The sequence below is a fragment of the Vicugna pacos genome, chromosome 10 (assembly GCF_048564905.1).
Source record: "Vicugna pacos chromosome 10, VicPac4, whole genome shotgun sequence".
NCBI lineage: Eukaryota > Metazoa > Chordata > Mammalia > Artiodactyla > Camelidae > Vicugna > Vicugna pacos.
In genome coordinates, this window is record NC_132996.1 from 29372371 (window position 1) to 29393239 (window position 20869).

The 20869-nt window shown below is 37.6% G+C and overlaps 1 protein-coding gene and 1 pseudogene across 1 annotated transcript; one reads left to right on the forward strand and one right to left on the reverse strand.

Annotated features, from left to right (window-relative positions):
* Positions 1-1447: 1447 nt before the first annotated feature.
* Positions 1448-3138, reverse strand: LOC102546057 (olfactory receptor 51A4-like; annotated as a pseudogene).
* An 11244-nt stretch (positions 3139-14382) lies between these two features.
* MMP26 (matrix metallopeptidase 26) lies at positions 14383-19003 on the forward strand. The gene is made up of 6 exons (XM_006203577.3): positions 14383-14481; positions 16423-16643; positions 17357-17505; positions 18128-18253; positions 18735-18896; positions 18975-19003. Exons 1-6 carry the CDS (start codon positions 14383-14385, stop codon positions 19001-19003), a joined length of 786 nt encoding a protein of 261 aa, XP_006203639.3.
* The last annotated feature ends 1866 nt before the right edge of the window (positions 19004-20869 follow it).

Sequence of the window (20869 nt, forward strand, 5' to 3'; positions counted from 1 at the left end):
ATACATATACCACCTCTTCTTTATCCAGTCATCCACTGATGGACATTTAGGCTGTTTCCATGTTTAGGCTATTGCAAATAGTGCTGCTATGAACATTGGGGTACAGATGTCATCCTGAAGTAGGGTTCCTTCTGGATATATGCCCAGGAGCAGGATTCCTGGGTCATATGGTAAGTCTATTCCAAGTATTTTGAGGAATCTCCACACTGTTTTCCACAGTGGCTGCACCAAACTGCATTCCCACCAGCAGTGTAGGAGGGTTCCCCTTTCTGCACAGCCTCTCTAGCATTTGTCATTTGTGGATTTTTGAATGATGGCCATTCTGACTGGTGTGAGGTGATACCTCATTGTAGTTCTGATTTGCATTTCTCTGATAATTAGTGATACTGAGTATTTTTTCATGTGCCTATTGATCATTTGTATGTCTTCCTTGGAGAATTGCTTGTTTAGGTCTTTTGCCCATTTTTGGATTGGGTTGTCTGGTTGTTTCTTATTAAGTCGTATGAGCTGCTTATATATTCTGGAGATCAAGCCTTTGTCGGTTTCATTAGCAAAAACTTTCTCCCATTCCGTAGGTTGTCATTTTGTTTTACTTATGGTTTCCTTTGCTGTGCAGAAGCTTGTAAGTTTCATTAGGTCCCATTTGTTTATTCTTGCTTTTATTTCTATTGCTTGAGTAGACTGTTCTAGGAGAACATTTGTGAGATGTATGTCAGATAATGTTTTGCCAATATTTTCTTCTAGGAGGTTTATTGTATCTTGTCTTATGTTTAAGTCTTTAATCCATTTTGAGTTTATTTTTGTGTATGATATAAGGGAGTGTTCTAGCTTCATTGCTTTACATGTTGCTGTCCAGTTTTCCCAACACAATTTGCTGAAGAGGCTGTCTTTATTCCATTGTACATTCTTGCCTCCTTTGTCAAAGATTAGTTGACCAAAAGTTTGTGGGTTCATTTCTGGGCTCTCTATTCTATTCCATTGGTCTATATGTTTTTGTACCAATACCATGCTGTCTTGATGACTATAGCTCCATAGAATTGTCTGAAGTCTGGGAGAGTTATTCCTCCAGACTCTTTCTTCCTCTTCAGTAATGCTTTGGCAATTCTAGGTCTTTGATGGTTCCATATAAATTTTATTATGATTTGTTCTAGTTCTGTGAAATATGTCCTAGGTAATTTGATAGGGATTGCATTAAATCTGTAGATTACCTTGGGCAGTGTGACCATTTTAACAATATTGATTCTTCCAATCCAAGAAAATGGGATATCCTTCCATTTTTTAAAGTCTTCTTTAATTTCCTTCATCAATGGTTTATAGTTTTCTGTGTATAATTTTTTCACCTCCTGGGTTAGATTTATTCCTAGATATTTTATTACTTTGGGTGCTATTTTAAAGGGGATTGTTTCTTTAATTTCTTTTTCTGTTGATTCATCGTTAGTGTAAAGAAATGCAACTGATTTTTGTATGATAACCTTGTAACCTGCTACCTTGCTGAATTCTTCAATCAGCTCTAGTAGTTTTTGTGTGGACCTTTTAGGGTTTTCTATGTATGGTAACATATCGTCAGCATATAGTGACACTTTTACCTCTTCTTTTCCAATTCGGATCCCTTTTATTTCTCTCTTTTGCCTGATTGCTGTGGCTAAGACTTCCAAGACTATGTTGAATAGGAGTGGTGATAGTGGGCATCCTTGTCTTGTCCCAGATTTTAGTGGGAAGCTTTTGAGTTTTTCACCATTGAGTAATATGCTGGCTGTAGGTTTGCCATATATAGCTTTTGTTGAGATATGTACCCACCCACATATGTACTCTATACCCACTTTGGTGAGAGTTTTTACCATAAATGGGTGTTGAATTTTATCAAATGCTTTTTCTGCACCTATTGAGATGATCATGTGTTTTTTGTCCTTTCTCTTGTTGATGTGATGTATTACATTGATTGATTTGCATATGTTGAACCACCCTTGTATCCCTGGGATGAACCCCACTTGGTCATGATGTATAATCTTTAATGTGTTGTTGGATTTTATTTGCTAATATTTTGGTGAGAATTTTGGCATCTATGTTCATCAGTGATATTGGCCTATAATTCTCTTTTTTGGTAGTATCTTTGCCTGGTTCTGGTATCAGGGTGATGGTGGCTTCATAGAATGAGTTTGGGAGTATTCCCTCCTTTTCAATCTTCTGGAAGAGTTTGAGAAGGACTGGTATGAGTTCTTCTTTGTATGTTTTGTAGAATTTCCCGGTGAAGCCGTCCGGTCCTGGACTTTTATTTGTAGGGAGGTAAAACCAGATTTCTTATCTGTTGGCTCTTCACACAGTATACAATGGGGTTCATCAATGGCGGTACCAGCAGGAAAACATCAGCCATGAGGATCCTCATGATTGGGGAACTGTGTTTGGCAAACAGGTAGATGACAGCTAAGGAGATAATGGGAACATAGAAGATAAGCACAGCACAGATGTGGGAAACACATGTATTGAGGACCTTGAGCCTTTCCCTCTGTGATCTGATGCTCAGCATGGCTTTAAGTATCAGCATGTAGGACATGAAAATAAATGTGAAGTCTAGGATGCCTGTGAGAGCTACAAATAAGCCATAGATGACATTAACCTTGTAAGGAGGTTCTTCTTACAGTATCTTGGATGTCTTAAAGTTAAAGGAAAAGGAAGGATCAATAAAATATTTCTGAGAGAAAAAACAAGCCCTATTTTCATGACTCTGGCACTGGTTAGGATGGAGGTGTATCTCAGAGGATTGCAGATGGTAATAAAGTGATCAAAAAACATGAGAAGTACTGATGATTCCATAGCTGGGAATCCATGAATGAAAAACTCTTGGGCAATACAGGCATCAGAGGAAATTCCTGGAGCACTGAACAAGAATATTCTAAGCATAGTAGGGAGAGAGGAGTGGGACAGTCCCAAGTCAGAGAGAGCTAACATGGAGAGAAAATAGTTCATGGGTTCATGCCGAGAAGGCTCCACTTTTATGAAAATGAGGACGGGTCAGTTCCCCAGGATGGCAACAAGGTACATAAGGCAAATGGGGATGGAGACCCAAATGGTGGCAGACTCCATCCCTGGGATCCCAATGAGGAAGAAGGCAGAGACACCAATTTCAGAGGTGTTGAAGGTGGATATGCCAGGTATACAAGGAAATCAACATGAGACGTTCAGGAGAGGCTTCCTGCAATGGTGAAAAGAGACTCACTCAAATGACTGACTCTATCCTATTACAATCATTGAGGTCTTGTGAATCCAGGTGATGTTCACATAATTCTTAGGTACAAATCTAAATGGAGAGAAATAGATAGGTACAGAGGTAGATAGCAATATTCAACTAAAAATGAAAACCCAGAGAAAAAGAAAACAAATTGATATTAAAATTGAAACTTAACAACACATGGATTATAAAAGACACAAGTTCAAAACAAGTGCCAATGGTTCAACTAGACAATTATACAAGTGCTATTTTTCAATTTAAGAATTTGGAAGTTTTGTTTTTCTTGTGTAAATGCAATTATTTTTGTACTGTTAAGAATTTCATTAAAAGTTCAATGACTTTACATAAAATTCAGAGATAAGCAATGTATTTTCAAACAATGTCTTCTCATGTAAACATGGGTTTTAGTTTTCTTTTCTCAAATCTTCTTTTCTGCCTCTCAAAAATACCTGGTCATTTTTTCTGGATTCAATTTCAGCACACAGTTATATGTTTTTACACTGCATCTCATAATTATCTATCTGTCTGTCTGTCTGTCTATCTAAGTCTGTCTATCTATCATGTATTTTCTATTTGTTTGACCTAAGAAGCATGGTGATGTATTTCTTATCATTTTTTATTGTATCTATTGTCGTTACATGTTTGGTGTGTAGTGGAAATTGACATACCTGATTCAGCTTACTACACCATATTGAATAAAATGCTCCTTCAAAATTTAAATACAATTTTAGAAATATAAATTGTTAAAGCTTATGTTCAGGAAAAATTAATTTTGTTGAAAAATATTTGATCTTGTGCTGTTTGTAAAATAGTGGATTAATGTATCAATTTATTCAATAATACACTAGAGCTAATTGCAGGTTTTATCATCAATCCTTGTCGTGGGATTTTGATAGTATTTCTCAGATCTGAAATATTTAGGCAATTTCTTAGTACTATTATTCTTATCTACTTACATCTTCAACTGCTGTGTTACTATAATCATGTGGCCATGATGAAGAATTCCTAAAGCTCACGTTCACGTTCTTAACCATTTATTTTCTGCAATTTTTCTCCTCCTGCAGTCTCAAACTCTAATGACTGCAATCCACTTTCAATTGTTTCTGAACTGTTGTAACTGCTTCCTGAACTGAATTTTCTGGTTTGGATTCCACCTCCATCTTGCTATAATTATTTTCCTCTGTCTAAAATACTTCTATTTCTAGGTTGTTTGTAACATTTTAGTGACATTTATTTCCCTTAGACATTAGATATCAAGAAGACAGACAATTAGAAAGAAATGCCTAGGAAGTCCTGGATTTTATAATAAATTACATGCATTAAAAAAAAAGGAAAAAAAAAACCTGGCAGCTGTTTGGATAGTGTTCATCTTACACTTTGGGAGACTCATAAAAATTGATAGAAAGGCAATGAATAAACTTTATACTGTGACTAATACCATTGCGATATGTCTGCCTAAACACTAATCCATCCAGTTGTGCCAAGGCATACAACTATCAGTGGAGGGCTACCTTTTAGGTCTAGTCTTAGAATTTCCAAAACTTGCTTATGACGCTAAACTGAAAGGAGTGAGATAAATGTTCAAAGGAAAACAAGTTTTATTCCAACAGAGACTGTGCAAGAGTTTTGCTTGTTTGATCTGTGTAATCATACAGTTAAAGAGAGATTGGCTCTCTCTCTCTCCAGGACAGATGGCATCAGACTTCCAGGGCTAAGTGAGATGTTTGAGGAGAATATTTCTTTGCTGCTTGGGGATCTTCTTCTGCCTGACTTGTCTGTTAAACTCACCAGATCAGTCTTTAACATCAGCCTTCCTTGTCAATGCCTCCACCCCTACTCCAAGCAGTTCCTCCTTGGCTAAATGGAGACTGACTCTCTTGCAATTTTCTCCCAGAGGTTATCTGGCAAACTTTATCCCCAACGTCATAGGTTGCCTGTAACTTGGTGTTGTTTTTGACATATAGTAATCTCTTTAATAGTTCTGAATCTTTTCAACAATTTAAACATTTTGAGCTCTGAGTTATAAATCTTTCCATACCAAATCCTATGAATAACTCTGTGTTCATATCAGTTCTCTTAATAGAATTAAAACTTATCTGTCCACTGATCAATCAAGAAAAATGAAGTAATAAATTTTTCAAAAAGCACATTACTCTTCATTATCAACCTCTACTTGCCCTGAACTACCAAAAAAAAAAAATTATGGCTTTCTTTAGATAATAATATACCCTAGAAAAGCTATTTTATTTGCTCTAAAAGGCAACATTTTTTAGAGAGCCTAGAGCAAAGCAGAATACTGTACAGAGATTTTCCCAGTATGTTGTTTTCAGTTCAGAAAGCCTTCCCAACCCAATTCTCTGGTTTGCAAATACGTAAATATTGCAGTTTAAGTAACAGATACAGAATATCTTTAAAGGATGGAGTTAGAATAAAGTTCATTATTTATCTGAGAATTATTAAATGAGATTGTTTATCGTATTCTTTATGTAATCAGCATGGTAGTGTTATCCATACTGTTTCAGGTGTTGAGTATATCCAGAGATTGAAGCAGTTATTAAACAGTAAAGGCATAACAGCTTCTTAGGAATAAGATACACATCTTTATGTTCTTGACTGATAAAATCCATAATTACAACATGAGTGTTTTCAAGTACTTATCAAGGTGTTGGCCACTGCATTTACATTTCAGGGTGGAAAAAAAGATGAACTCAGGATGAAGGCACCGCAATCCCAGTTGTTTGGCACAAGGACTGATCATGACAGTGTGAATCTAGTCCTTCTCTGCTGCTGCAGTTTTAGTATAATAAGGGTCTCTGGGGATGACAATTCAGGAAGCTGTACCCAGAAAGACTAAAAAACCCATAGGCAAGTCCTTAAATGAGTTAATTCAAGGAGAGTTCAACTGAATTCCCATTATGCATATGAATTAGCCATTTACAGTTAATACCCCAGAAGGCCCCTCTATTCCATGAAGCAGAATTAATTGCTCCCTCCCTTTCAGAGCAACTGCTGTGGCTGTCTGGATCTGTTGTCACATTTTATATTTGAATTTCTTTTTAGAGGCTAGTCAAGTACATCTTTTTAAAAAATAGTTATTAGTTTGTGGGAGTCCTATCTATATTATAAAACCTTTTATTATGATGTGACTTGCAATTAATTTTTTTTTTGTGTCACTTGTATTTGTCTTTGTTAACGTTGGTCACAAGTTGGGTTCCTTTTGCATGGAACACTGAGGTGAACATTTGTGTGCAGAAGTTTATTTGGAGAGTGCCCTGAGATTAAATATCTAGGGGGAAAGAATACGATAGAACTAGTGGAGGGAGAAGTTAAACTCCATTTAATTGTTGGGATAGACTGCCCTAGGAGAACATTGCTAAGATTAAACTCCATTCAATTATAACAAAGGCCACATTCAATCCTGCAGAGATCTCTGGAACTGAGATGACCTTTTAGAATTGTCCTGAATTAAAGAAAAATATGGGCCTTTTAAACTACCCATTAACTGGCCATTAGATGTTGTCTGTCCACAGAGAGGAGACAGGATTTTAGGTGAGGTGGCTTTGAGAAAGGAGGGAAGGGGGCAGGGTACAATCCTTAAAAGAATGACACAGCAACTGAGGACAGGACATAAATTGGTTAAAACTCGACTAGGCCCACGATGGCGAAAAATTCAACTCGAGGTAGACCCTGACCCTCATTATACGCTCATCCTAATATATTAGCATGCTAAATATATTAGGCACCACACAGTTCCCAGGCTGACCCCAAAAGGCCAAAAAGTGGGCGGGAGCCCAATTCCTGGAAATCCCCACCCATAACATAGCTGGAATAATCCTCCTCCCCATTAGCACATGAAATTGCCCAGCCCATACAAGCTAACAACCTCCACACCTCCTGGCTGCTCTCCCTTCTGAGTGAGATGGCCTGCACTCTGTCTATGGAGTGCGTATCTCTCTAAATAAACTTGCTTTCACTTTACTATGGCTCCCTCTTGAATTCTTTCCTGCCTGAAGCCAAGAACCCTCACTTGGCAGGGTGTGTTCCAAGGACTCAGAGACCTGGTTCATGACCATCCTCTCATGCCCCATTTTCCTGCAACAGCTTCAATATGAAGACAGCAGTTCCCAAGAAGGACTCAGATGAGCTCTATCACTTGTTAACACTCTCTGCAGAGAAATGAGTGCTTCAAGCCTGGCAGGACAGGAGATCTGGATGGTATAGACAGTGCACTCCTTGCATGCTTGAATCTACAAGCATCAGTAATACATTTTGGCATTTTGGAAGCAGCTTCTCCAAGGATTCATATGGCTTTAAAAAAAAAAAATTGGGAACTAACAAAAGAGGGTGGTTAGTGGAATGATCTATAGCCCCTTACAATAGCAGTTGTGAGGTCACAACTGTTATATATTACTTCTTTTTCTACTGTTCATTTTTGATTCTTGCCAGCATCAGCCAGCACTTCATCTTTGGTCACCATACATTTCTCAAACTGTGGCTTCTGCAGTTGTCTATTTACTATCTGTCTAGTCCATCTGGGTTGTTAGAACAAAAATACCATAGACTGGGCAACTTAAACAACAAATACTTATTTCTCACAATCCTGGAGACTGAGAAGTCCAAGATCAAGGTGCTTGTAGACTGGGCATCTGATGAAGACAGCAGTCTTTTTGCTATATCATACAGCAGAAAGAGGACTAGAGAATTCTTTGGAGGTTTCTTCTATAAGAGTGTTAATCCCATTTATGAGGGCTCCATCCTTATTACCCAATTACCTTCCAAAGGCCCTACATTCTAATATCATCACATTGGGGGTTAGAATTTCAACACATGAATTTTAGGGAAACATAAACAAATATTAAGTCCATTGCACCATCAAAACTAGGCAAGTGTGAAGGAATGCCATTGTAAATGAAATCATTTTCTGAATTTCCTTTTTGAATAGGTCACTAATTTTTGTATGCTTTTTGTATCCTGTTACCTTACTGAATTTGCTTTCTAATTCTAACATTTGTGTGTGTGTGTATGTGTGTGTGTATGTGTGTGTGTATGTGTATGTGTGTGCACGTGTGGAGTCTAGAGTGTTCTACATATAAGATCACTGTATCACCTACAAACAGAGATAGTTTTACTTCCTTTCTGATTTGGATGTCTTTTATTTCTTTTTCTTGCCTCATTGCTCTGACTAGATCTTTCAGTATTATGTTGAAAAGAAGAAATGAGAGGAGGCATCCTTGATTTGTTCTAGATCTTAAAGGGAATGCTTTCAGCTTTCCACCACCGAGTAAGATGTAAGCTGTGGGCTTTTCTTAAAGTGCCTTTGTTGAGTTAAGGTAAGTTTCTTCTATATCTAATTTTTGAGAGTTTTTTGAGTTTTACTAAAAGTACTGAATTTTACTAAATGCTTTTTATACATCTATTGAGATGATCATGTGATTTTTACCCTTCATTTTGTGAGGTAGAGTATCACACTTATCAATTTGTATATGTTGAACCATCCTTGCATCCCAGGGATGAGTCTTACTTGGTTATGGTGTATGATTCTTTTAATGTGCTGTTGTATTTAGTTTGCTAGAATTTGTTGAGGATTTTGACATCATGATGTTCATCAGGGATATTGTACTGTATCTTTCTCTTCTTGTGGTGTCTTTGTCTAGCTTTGGTATTACAGTGATGCTGGCCTCATAGAACTAATTCAGGATATAACTTCCACTTTTACAAAGAATTTAAAAATAATTGATATAAATTCTTTAAATCTTTCTTAAATGTTTAGCAGAAATCGCTTGTAAAGCCATCTGGTCCTGGGCTTTTCTTTGTCTGGCATTTTTCGTTACTCCTTCAATCTTATTTGTTATAGGTCTTATGACTTTCTATTTCTTTTTTACTCAGTCTTCATAGATTCTATGAAGGAATTTATTATTTTGAGGTTGTTCAATTTGTTGGTATATAATTTTTCATAACATTCTTTTATTATCTTTTTATTTCTGTGGTAACATCTATTTCACTTCTAATTTGCTTGCTTTTAGGTTTCTCTCTTTTTACTTAGTCTAGTTAAGGGTTTATCAATTTTGTTTATCTTTTCACAAAAGAAATTGTTTTGTTAATTTTAATAGTACTTCTCTACTATCCACCTTATTTATTTTTGCTCTCATCTTTTTAATTTCTTTTTCCTGATTACTTTGGGCTCAGTTTGTTCTTTATTTAGTTCTTTGAGTTGTAAAGTTAGGTTGTTTATTTGAGGTTATCTTCATTTTTAAGTAGGTGTTTATTACTACAAACTTCATTTATACAGTAAGGTAAGAATGACTATTTCCATTTTGTTAAATATTTTCTGTGTGTTTAGCATTTTCTTGTTTTTTATCTTTTGTGTATTTACTGTATATTGTGTGTGTGTATGTATGTGTGCATGTTCACCATGGGGTTTACATCAAACATTTTATATCTACAGCAGTCTATTTTAAGCTAACGACTAACTATAACTGCATCCCAATATTCTACACCTCTTTATGCCTGCACACTTTATGTAACTGATTTCAAAATTTTCTTTTTTCTATACTGTTTTCTTCATTAACAAATTTCAGTGATTATAGTTTTGTTTGTTTCTTTTTTTTTTTACTATTTTTATCTTTAAATTTATACATTAATGTTAAAAGTGACTTATACACCACCATTACAGTTTTATAATATTCTGTATTTGTCTTTATATATTTAACAGTGACATTTTTATTTTCTTAGGCAAAATCAGTGAGATTTTTACTTTCATGTTGTTTAGTGTCTTTTCCTTTAACTTGAAGAACTCTTTGAAGTTCTTCTACTTGAACTTTAACTGGAACAGCTTGTTCCTCAACTTAAAGTTCTTCAACCAGAACAACATGAAACACTTCTTGTAAGGCAGGTCTATTGGTGACGAACTCCCTTAGTTTTTATTTGTCTGGTAAAGTCTTTATCGCTCCTTCATTCTTAAAGGACAGATTTATGGGTAAAGCATTCTTGGTTGGCATTTTATTTTCTTAATGCTTAGATTATATCATCCTACTCTCTCCTGGACAGGTGAGAAATCTGCTGATAGTCTTCTGGGGGCTGTCTTGGATGTGCCAATTCACTTTTTTTCCTTGCTGATTTAAAATCTTTTCTTTATCTTTCTACTTTGATAATTTAATTATAACGTGACTCAGTGTAGACCTCTTTGTATTCAACGTATTTGTGTTCCTTTACTCGTATCTGGATGTCAGTAACATTCCTAGATTTGAGAAGTTTCAGCCATTACATCTTTAAATAAGCTTTCTGCCCCTTTCTCTGTTTCTTTTTCTAGGACTTTTATAATGTATGTATTGGTTCTCTTGATGGTGCTGTGTAAACCCTGTAGGCTTTCCTCATCTTTTTTTTTTCCTTTTTGTTTCTCTAACTGCATAAGTTCAAATGATTTCTTTTCGAGCTCACTGATTCTTTTGTTTAATCAAGTCTGCTGTTGAAGTTTTCTATTGAATTTTCAGCTCATGAATTGCATTCTTCAGCTACAGGATTTCTCTTTGGTTCTTTTTTATGGTTTTTATTTCTTTAATTTCTCATTGTGTTCTTGTATTATTTTTCTGATTTTGTTTAGTGGTCTGTGTTTTCTTGCAGTTTATTGAGTTTTTTAAAAATTATTATTTTGAATTCTTTGTCAAGCAGTTCACAGAGCTCCATTTCTATACAGTCAGTTACTGGTGCTTTATTAGTTTTATTTGTTGGTGTCATATTTGCTTTATTCTTCATGATTCTTGTAGCTTTGCATTGGTGTCTGTGCATTTTAAGGAGCTGTCACCTTTTCTGGTCTTTATAGTCTGGTTTTGGCAGGAAAAGGCCTTCTTCTGCCAGGTCTCTGAACAGATAGGACTATCTCTAGGACTGTGGTCAAGCCAAGTCAAAAGGCTGCTTATGAGTCATTAAGCTTGTTAACAGAGGTGTCAACTATCATGATTTTTGCTGGGTCCCTGGGCAGACAGAAATGCCTCTGTTTACATTGGTCAAACAAGGTTGGAACTAGGTTGTGGAGCTCCTTCTGGATCTGTAGGCAGATCCATGTTTGGTTACACATGTACAATTTCTATAAAATACATATGTGTGCATATGTGTGTGTGTGTATGTGTGTCCCGTGTGTATGTATGTGTGTGTATTGTAGGTAAACATTGCAGACTCTGCTAGTTAAAGCTTCCCAACTTTGGAAAAATTATTTAACTCTCTGAGTTTTAATTCCCTGGTCTGTAAAATGAGGAGTAATGAAACAATTCATGCAAATAGCGTGTGACACTTAATGACTGGTAAAAGTTGGCTGCTCCTTATTATTGTGGTTATCATTTTTATAATTATTATTATATTTATTTGAATAAACACTGATAATACAAATACACATTTATAAAATGTAAAGACTATAATTTATTCTACATGACTTCTAAAACCCTCGCCTGTTTCTTACATCTCTCTTAATTTTTATCTTCATGGAAGAGATTTGTTCAATACAAACCTATACTCCAACCAAAAGTAATGACCTAAGGTTCTGTTTCTTCTGAATTCCTACAAACTTTTAAAATATAAAACCCAGAGTACTTCATCTCCTTTATTTACTTCCTCTGCCCAATCCAGGAAGGTTAACATCTCATCCAGTTAGTCTCAAGTCTAACTTGTATATATATTTATTACAAGGCTGGTCACTGTCTCACAATTGTACAATTTACAGATCATTCTGTGAGCTGGTAAACTAATTTAAGGCAGGCTTTGTATCATAATAACCTTTGCATCACAAATTGCATGGCATTCTCTGGACAGAAAAAATAAATTGTAAATGCAGGATAGTTTTAGAAGAGAAAATGTACACTTACATAATTAAATAATTAAATGGGATGATAATTAAACATTTGTGTTGCTCAGTACCACCAAAGGAACTTTGATGCCTGCCCAGTCCCCTCGTTCCAATCTCTTATTATCCCCTACACTCTCTAGCAGTAACTCTTTCCTCAGTGTAAGCACCAAGTCAGGTTCAGTTGTGGAAACATTTCTTCTATTTCAGGATGAATTAGACATAGAGTCACCCTTTCCCAGCAGAGTTATCGATGGCATGACAAAGGCAATAATTTCTCAGCTCCGGAATATGTCCCCCCAAATCTCCCTATGCCACCTTACTACCTCAATCACGGAAACAGAGGTCATATATTTCTGTGCTTCAAAAATATTTTTCCTTCTGCCACTGAGACAGTTTACCCAGAAGGAGCTGGCAAACAATCTATACTCTGCTGGGAAAGATTTTGGACATAAGCCAGATTTTTTTCTATCCCCAGGCATCAGATGCTATGAGAATGATGAAGAGGGTGAAAGTATAGGTGAGGGTGGGAGGAGACATGGGTTCTTATTTCTCATAGGTCCTCATTTTTTAAACAAAATATAAAAATCTAGTATCCATTCTCAAAATTATCTGGTTGAATTCACAGCTTCTACACTCCCTACATTCTCAACAGCCACTACATCATAACTGTTCAAAAAGTATAATCTTCAGACAAGCAGCACTAGCATCGCTTAGGAGCTTGTTAGAAACTAAAAATATTAGGCCCATCTGAGACCTTTTAAATCAAAATCTGTACTTTTAACAACATCTTCAGATGATTCATACTCACATTACATTTTGAGAAACACTGCTATACTTCAAATATATACTTCTTATCTGTAGCTAAATCATTAATAAGTCACTTATTTACTTTCGTAGGTTACCTAGGTCTCAGCATCCTGCACTCATTTACTTGAACACTGGGCCAGTCTTACAGGTGACTGCTCACCTGAGTCTGCCTAACCAGACTGCTGCTGCACACTGGGAGTGCCAGAAACAGCATCACGGCAGCTTGTGGCATCACGAGAGATGGAGCAATCTCTTTGAAATTGGCAGTCCAGTCCAGTGATTAAAAATGCTGTTTTCAGAGTAGAATACTTTTTGTTTATAATGTCTACATATCACTTTGAGCATTGTGACTATCTAAATGACAGTTAAATGACATGAAGCCTCCTTTCTTGAACAATAATATGAAAATAAAACTTCTACTTCACAAATGGTTGTGCTCATGAAGCAAGACAGTGCATTATTGGCACAGCGTATGTACTTAGTAAGTTATTATGATTATCTTCTGCTGTACATCAAGAGATCTGAGTTACATGCTCATATTTACCACTAGCAACATAGACACAAAGAACTTACATCCAGTCTCATTAGTGGCCATGAGATGCTTTCACTGAACACTTTCATTCATCTAATAAATAACGGGTTCCTTTTAGGTTCCAAAGAATGTACTACAGCTGTCAATGCAAATCAAAGAAGTTTCTGTCCTCAGTGAGTCTATGGTATAGTTTATGAGTCTGTAAATATACGGGGATTTCACTTATTAACAATTCTGCACCAGAATTTCAAGAACAAGTCAGAGTCAGGCTTTATAATGTTAAATAACTTGCCTAAGGCAAATCAGCTTTTAAGTAGCAGAGCTGATATTCAGACCCGTACCTGTGATTTCAAAGGTTATCAGCTCAAACCTTATGGGTGTGTATGCTTATCTCTGTGTCTCTCTCAATTTATTATCAATGATGTATTTTCTCAAACATTCTCAAACACAGCAACTTTCTCTTTCTGTGGGTTCCTCTCTCTCCTAGGAGGGTCTCAGAGATTTTTTTTCATATTATGACCTGAGTCTTCACTACAGGGGATACTATTCCCTTCCTCAACTTCTCTTTTTAGCTTCTGGAGCAAGATATTTGTCGGTGACTAGTAAAGAAATTATATCAGATAAAGCTTTAATAAATTGTTCCTATGTCTCCTGTTTCTTTTTTTTTTCCCCCTCTATTTTTAAAGAATAATATCCCCTAAAAATCTGAGATATTCCAGTATTTCTTTAACCAAGGTTATGGTCATATGTCCTGAGGGCTGTCAGGTGTGAAATGGAGGTGAAAATAAATCCCATGGCTGCTGGCATCACTCTGGCAGGCTGGCTCTGCATTCATTCCAGAATGGGCAGTGACGGCAAGAACCAATGCAAAGAAAGGAGAAACTGGCAGTGTGAGTCACTGGGCATTGCTGGCATGGCTATAAAGTCCTGCTGATCCATGCTTGGTACATGAATTCAGGCTGGGGAGAAATGAGCTTTGCCATGCAGCCTGACATCTTCAAAGCTACAATTTTCCTGCCATGGTGCCTTGCCTTCCCAGTGCCCCCTGCTACAGACCTTAAAGGACTGGACTTTGCTAAGGTAGGTGGGTTAATCATGACCGCATTATCACATTATGACTACGGTGGGTTCTTCTCCCAGATATGTGTTATATGTATACACATTGCTTCATGGTATAAAGACAAATATATTTACTGTTTCATAGTAAATCATTCTCTTTAATCTCTAAGTACATTTTTTTCTTCTGATTTTAAAATAAATCATTTGGGGGGGCTGGTAAAACAATTATGCTTATACAAATTACTCTTCCAGGTAAGAGTTTAATAAATTTTGTTTATGGTACCTAATGTTCAGCGCCAATGTTCATGTCTCACTCTTCTATTATTCCATATGGCAAAGTGTACACTCAGGGGTCTGGATCTCTGAGCCTACTAGGTGGTGAGGGATCTGGGGAAGTGATTCAAATGGACTGATGTGTTTTTCCCATTGACTGAGAAATCTCTTAAACCTGTCTACCAAACACTTTCAAATTCCTCAAGAAACTGCATTTGTTCCAAAACTTTCTAGCATTCAAAACACCTAAAACTCTTTATAACTGGTTTCAGTCATCTGCTTTATGATCATTCAGGGACCTGGTAAAATTTCCTGCTAATATCTAACCCAGAAAAATTTGGTAAATCATGTGCCTCTGAGTGCCCAGCCAAGGTCACAATAGACTAAAGGTATAATAAGAATGCAATTTTATACAAAACTCAAAAATCAATCAATCTCAAATATCAATCAAAGATCAAGTATGATTTATAAGAATTGTGGTATAGACCAAATTTCATTAGACATGAGCAATGCCCTTAAAGTACTTTCAGCCCAGCTAGAGTTCAAATAAAGATATAGAAAGAGTTCCTACGATACAATGTGCCTCCCGACCTTCACTCCCCGCCCCGGAAGTTGAAGTTTAGTTCACTGGATTGTTAAGAAAGTCAGTGGGGACAGGGAGTAGGTGATGAATGAGATTTTTAGAAGTATTTTAGTGGAATTGATATGTAAATGCAAATGGACTGAGTATACAGAAGCAGCTAAATTCTATATCCTAGGAGTCATAGATTCTGTCCTGACTGAGAAAACTTCAATCGATGAGAAAGATCAGAGGTCATTTTCCCTGAGCAATTCCCATCTATACCTTCATGACCTTTCTGGAGCCCAGAATAGACTGTCCCAAAATGTGCCTCAATGGTACAATGATTATTTTGAATTGAAGTTGCTTAAGAAATGGCCAACCCAAGAGGGACACCCTGATCTTCCTTTCTGTCTCCCTGAAAGCAGGAAATAAATCTCTCGTATAAAAGGTGAGCTCCCTGCATCTGGAGGTAGAAGGACACCCTTACCATCAAAGAGGAATCCAGGCCAAGAGTCCTAGATAAACAAACATTGTTACTTTTTAACTTTACTACCCCAAGCCCAAACTCTGTTTAGATTCTTCACCAGTTGGGCACCCAAACCTAAGTTTCTTTGTCCTGTCAATTCCTCCCAAATGTATCATTTCTTTGTCTAAGAAGTATAAAAGCTGCCTGCTTTGGCCACTTCTTAAGTCCCATTTCTATGGGGCCCCATGTGCATGAACTAGAATGTATTTCTTTTTCTCCTGTTAATCTGTCTTGTGTTAATTTTATTATTAGTCCAGCGACAGGAACTCAAGATGGGGAGGGGGGTAGTTTTTCCCTACCCTGACAACCTTTGCCTTTGGGCCTCTCTGTTCTGAAAATTTAATGCTTTATTTTCAGAGAATTTTTAGTGGGTTATCCAGGCCTTTTTAATTTTATTACCCATATTTAAAGTTACCTACTGAGTGACAGGAGAATCGGGCATCGTTGCCATCATTCAGCTGAGAATAAGACATTTAAGAAGACCAGAGAGACAAAGCACCATCCTTCCCAGGCCCTCAAAGGAGGCTATGCCTGGGCTAATGATGCTGTGAGTCTGTCCTTGTTGTCTCTAAGTACTCCTCATTCCCAATCTTTCACCCAGGACTATTTCCATCAGTTTTTCTTGACCAAGAAAGAACCATCACTCCTTATCCAGGGGGAAAAGATACAGCTCCTGCCGCAGTTCCATCTGAACGAGGCAAACCTGAGGGAGGAGCAAATGCTGACTGTGCTACACCAGCCCCGCTGTGGAGTTACTGATGTTGATCACGACTCCGCCTATGCAGCAAGTTCTAAATGGAATAAGCACACTCTGACCTACAGGTGCTTGTGGTTACGGCCTGGAGGGATAAGCGGGGTGACTGCCTGCAATGTCCCTCTTGGAGGCACCTCTACTGTCTTCTGCTTTCGCTGGCAGTCTCTCCAAAGCCCCCAGTCTTCCTCAGAAAAGGCAATTCTCCCAGTTCTCATTCTAGCTTCCCCAGATCATGTCTTTTGGAAGTGGAGCCTAACTACTATTCTTTGGCTGTGAATCTATCATTCTTCCCTTAACTAAACATACTTTATCCCCCTGTGTGTAAGTGGTGGGGGTGGGTAGTGGGAGGGGGGTGTTAGGATATAATTTGATGTATTTTTGCTCCACATCCATGTTACTTATTCCATTGGGGATCCTAAGCATTTTGGCTATCGGGGATAGCCAAAACAAAGCAATACTAAACTATATGAAATGCTGTCCGTTTCAATGGAGTCCATCATGATTTTTTTCCTCACAATTACCCTGTAGGGCTGTCATTCTCAGGACTTAGTGTAGATAAGAACAATGTGGAGAATTTGTAAAAATTCTTAAACATCTGTATTTTGCAGGCTCAATTCCCTGGGCTTTTGATTCAGTTCGTCTGGGGTTTATTCTCTTTTCGGATGAGTAAAATAAGGCCCCAAAGTATAAAGGGATTTTCTCCAAAGCAGAGTCATGCCTTTTTAGAGCTGAATTATTCCTATACCTTTGAGTTATTCTATTTAAAGATTTCTTCTTTCAGGATTATCAATTACCCAAATGATCTGAAGCAATCCACAGTGAAAAACATTATACATGATGCAGTTTCCATCTGGAGCAATGTGACCCCCTTGATCTTCCAGCAAGTGGAGAGTGAAGATGCAGACATCAAGATTTCTTTCTGGGAGCTGGGTTAGAAAATAACATGGGAGGGAGGGTATGGTGTCCCATGTAAAAGGCAAATGGTCTCAGGTCTGAAACAAAAACCTAGTCCGCCTAATCTAGCTGCTGAGAAAAAAGGAAGGCAAAATCCTAATGGAAATCAATAAACCTATAGCAGGAAAGATACTTTTGGAACAATGAAGTAGTAGGTAGGGGACTGGAGGATGCACTGTTGTGTGAATAAAGTGAGGGAAAGCCTATTGCACATTCGCCTGTCAAAAGAGAGTTGTGTGGCTCTCAAATCTGTTGAACTGCTACTGAGTTGATCAAACCTATTTATGAAAGCCTACAGTGCCTAAGTTCCCTTCCCCTCTTTTCCTCCATTTTGGGAAGAGATCTTTGTGTTTAACATACAACCTTCACTCAGCCTCTTCCACCTTTCTTTTCTTTTCTTTTTGCCACAGAAGATAGGGAGTAGCTAGATTTTTGGCCCCATCCTATTTCTCCACATAGATGGTGCCTCAGCCCTCTCAACTCTCCAGCAGTAGCAGTTGCAGCGTGCACGAGGCACTGAGGCACTGAGGCTTACCTAAGACCATTCCTGCCCTTGCCCGCGAAACCCTATTGTGGCAATAACTTCTGTCGTTCACAGCCCATGGAGATGGTTGTCCATTTGATGGGCCAGGTGGTGTCTTAGGCCATGCCTTTTTACCGAATTCTGGAGCTGCAGGAACTATCCACTTTGACAAGGGAGAACACTGGTCGACTTCATACAGAGGTAAAGACCTGAACTTGTGGGAGTGCTAGAACTCTCTGGGAGCTTGGGGGTTGGTACTGATGGTCTCCATTTGGGCCTGGCATATTGTGAAGAAGGTAGAAGGCAGGATTCAGAGTGGCCAGGGTGAGGCGGGATGATTTAAATGAGGAGTTGGGTCTTCTAATGAGTCGGGGGAGGTGGGATCACTTCTAAACAAAGATACTTCTATGATAAATATCATCATATTGTACGTTCTCTCTCTTATCCCTTTGTTTCCATTTATCATTCTCTCAACTTCTGTTCACTTCCAGTTTGTTCATTTTAATTTGCCATTTTGTTTCTCACCTAGATTCTGTCCACTTCTCTTTACTTTTTTCCTGCACTCTTACATTTGCTCTTTCTTCCTTTTCTATTCTCTTTTTTCTTCCTTCTTTTTTTTTTACAGACTTTCTGCCTTTCCTATGCATATATAATTTTTATCCTTTTGTCTGTGCCTTTTCAGGGTTTAATCTGTTCCTGGTTGCCATTCATGAGCTAGGTCACTCTCTGGGCCTGCAGCACTCCAGGAATTGGAACTCCATAATGTACCCCAGATACATGTATCGGGACCTTAGAACCTTCCACCTTGGTGTTGACGATATCCAAAGAATCCAGCAACTCTATGGTCTGTGCCTGCTGAAAGGGAGGGGATCTGGGCAGGAAATTCCACTTGGAGTTTACTGTTTTCTTCTGTCCCCATAAGGAGAAAGATGTTCATCTAAAAAGCCCTAATGCTGGCACAGAAGAAATCATTCAATCTGGCCTTTCAGTGGCTTCACTGGAGGATCTCAGAACTCAAAGCACTAAATCCACCTCTGAGACCAATCGAATGAGCCCCAAAGGAATGGAACTTAGGGCAGCTGAGTCAAAATTCAGAACACTTCCGGATCACAATAAACCTATTTTTAAAAGTGAAATTGTGTGCTTACAATTTGGTATGTCTCAACATTTGGTATTCAATCACTGAAAGCAGGGTGAGAGAAGGGTATAGTAAAGTGGAAAGTTCTAGCAGAGGTGCCATGGAACTCTTGAATTAGCTGAAAAGGAAAGAAAAAAAATAAGATCAGGAATAGATTTTTAGTATGTTAGTGCATGGGCAGAGTTTGTGGAACGTTGTTTATGCTGTTGAAGATATAGCTACAGAGACCAGCTTAGGATGGTGGCTTATCCCTTATTAGCTCTGAGACTTTGGGCAAGTTATTTAACCTCTTTTTGACTCAATTTCACTTTTGCTAAATAATTGTAATAATTTCTAGGGCTAAATGATATAATGAATGTAAACATCATTAATCAAAGCTTGGTAACACCATTTTTTGTTATTATTAATATTGTTGTTGAGATATTAGATAAAAATATGTACTAAGTCCACATCCCACTGACTGCATTTAAAGGAAGAAATCCCAGATGGAGAGTTTGGAATGGGTAGGCAGCAGCATGTCATCAGATACAGTAGAAGCCAGGAGGAGATATACAATGTATTAATTAAGATGAGTCCACTCAGCCAGACATAAGCATTTATTTTCCTTTTTTAGAATCAAGACACATTAGGGGAACTTTCTAAAGAAGGGGCTGTTCTGCCTCACACAACATCCCCTTGGTAATGAAAAACCTGAAATGAGGAAACTGCGTTCTGAGTGGTAAGCTGAAGTAAAGACATCTGCCTAGGAAAAGTCAGGCTAGTACATTACAGACATCATTTCAGAAATGGGTTAGGAAAGATTGCACTAATAGGGCTAAAAAAGGGCAGAAAAAAAGAAGTCATATAAAAAGAAGATTTCCTAAAAAGTGTTTTAATATCAGTGTTTTAATTATAAAAGAGAAAATAGCTAATATATTAGGATGTATGCATATATATTTCTGAAAATACAAAGAGTATTTGGGAATGATTTTTGAAAATCTCAAATTAGGTGCATAAAATAATGCTGCATTTCAAAGAGCAACTGGAAGAAAGTAGGTGAGAGAGAAGTGAGTAAAATTGGCGTGAACCCTTTGAGTTAAGGGATATGACATGAACAGAGTCCTATGATTTGCCTTAGTTTCAGAAAGCCTTTTCCCTGAGGTCACACACCTCTTAGGGCTCCCCACACTGGATGAACGAGTGAATCTGGAATGTGTTTGCTCGCCACTTCCACCTGATGTGGGCAATTCTTTGGAGTCATATAGCAGAGAGTCCCCGGTGTTGGCCAAGATTTTGTCAGGTCTGTGTTGCAGTTCACTTTTCTCTTTGCCCAATTCTGCTTTCTCTCTTCCCCTCACAGGTGTTGATTCCTAATGAATACTTTCCATCCCAAATTCTGCCTTAGTCTCTACTTCTGGTGTACCCAGAAAATGACTTTTGAAAGGTCAATGACATTATTTATCTACTGCATGACTAGGAAGTGTAAAAGATAGATTGCATATAAAACCAACATCAGTAATGAAAAAAGGCAATATCTTGACACTTCTGAAGACACTGAAAAATCGTAAAGATACATAGTGAGTAATATATAACCAATAAATACAAATATGTTTATCCAAAATACACATTCTTAGATAAACACAACTTACAAAACTAGGCAAAGGGGAGAAATAGAAAATCCAAGTAGTCCTATAAATGTT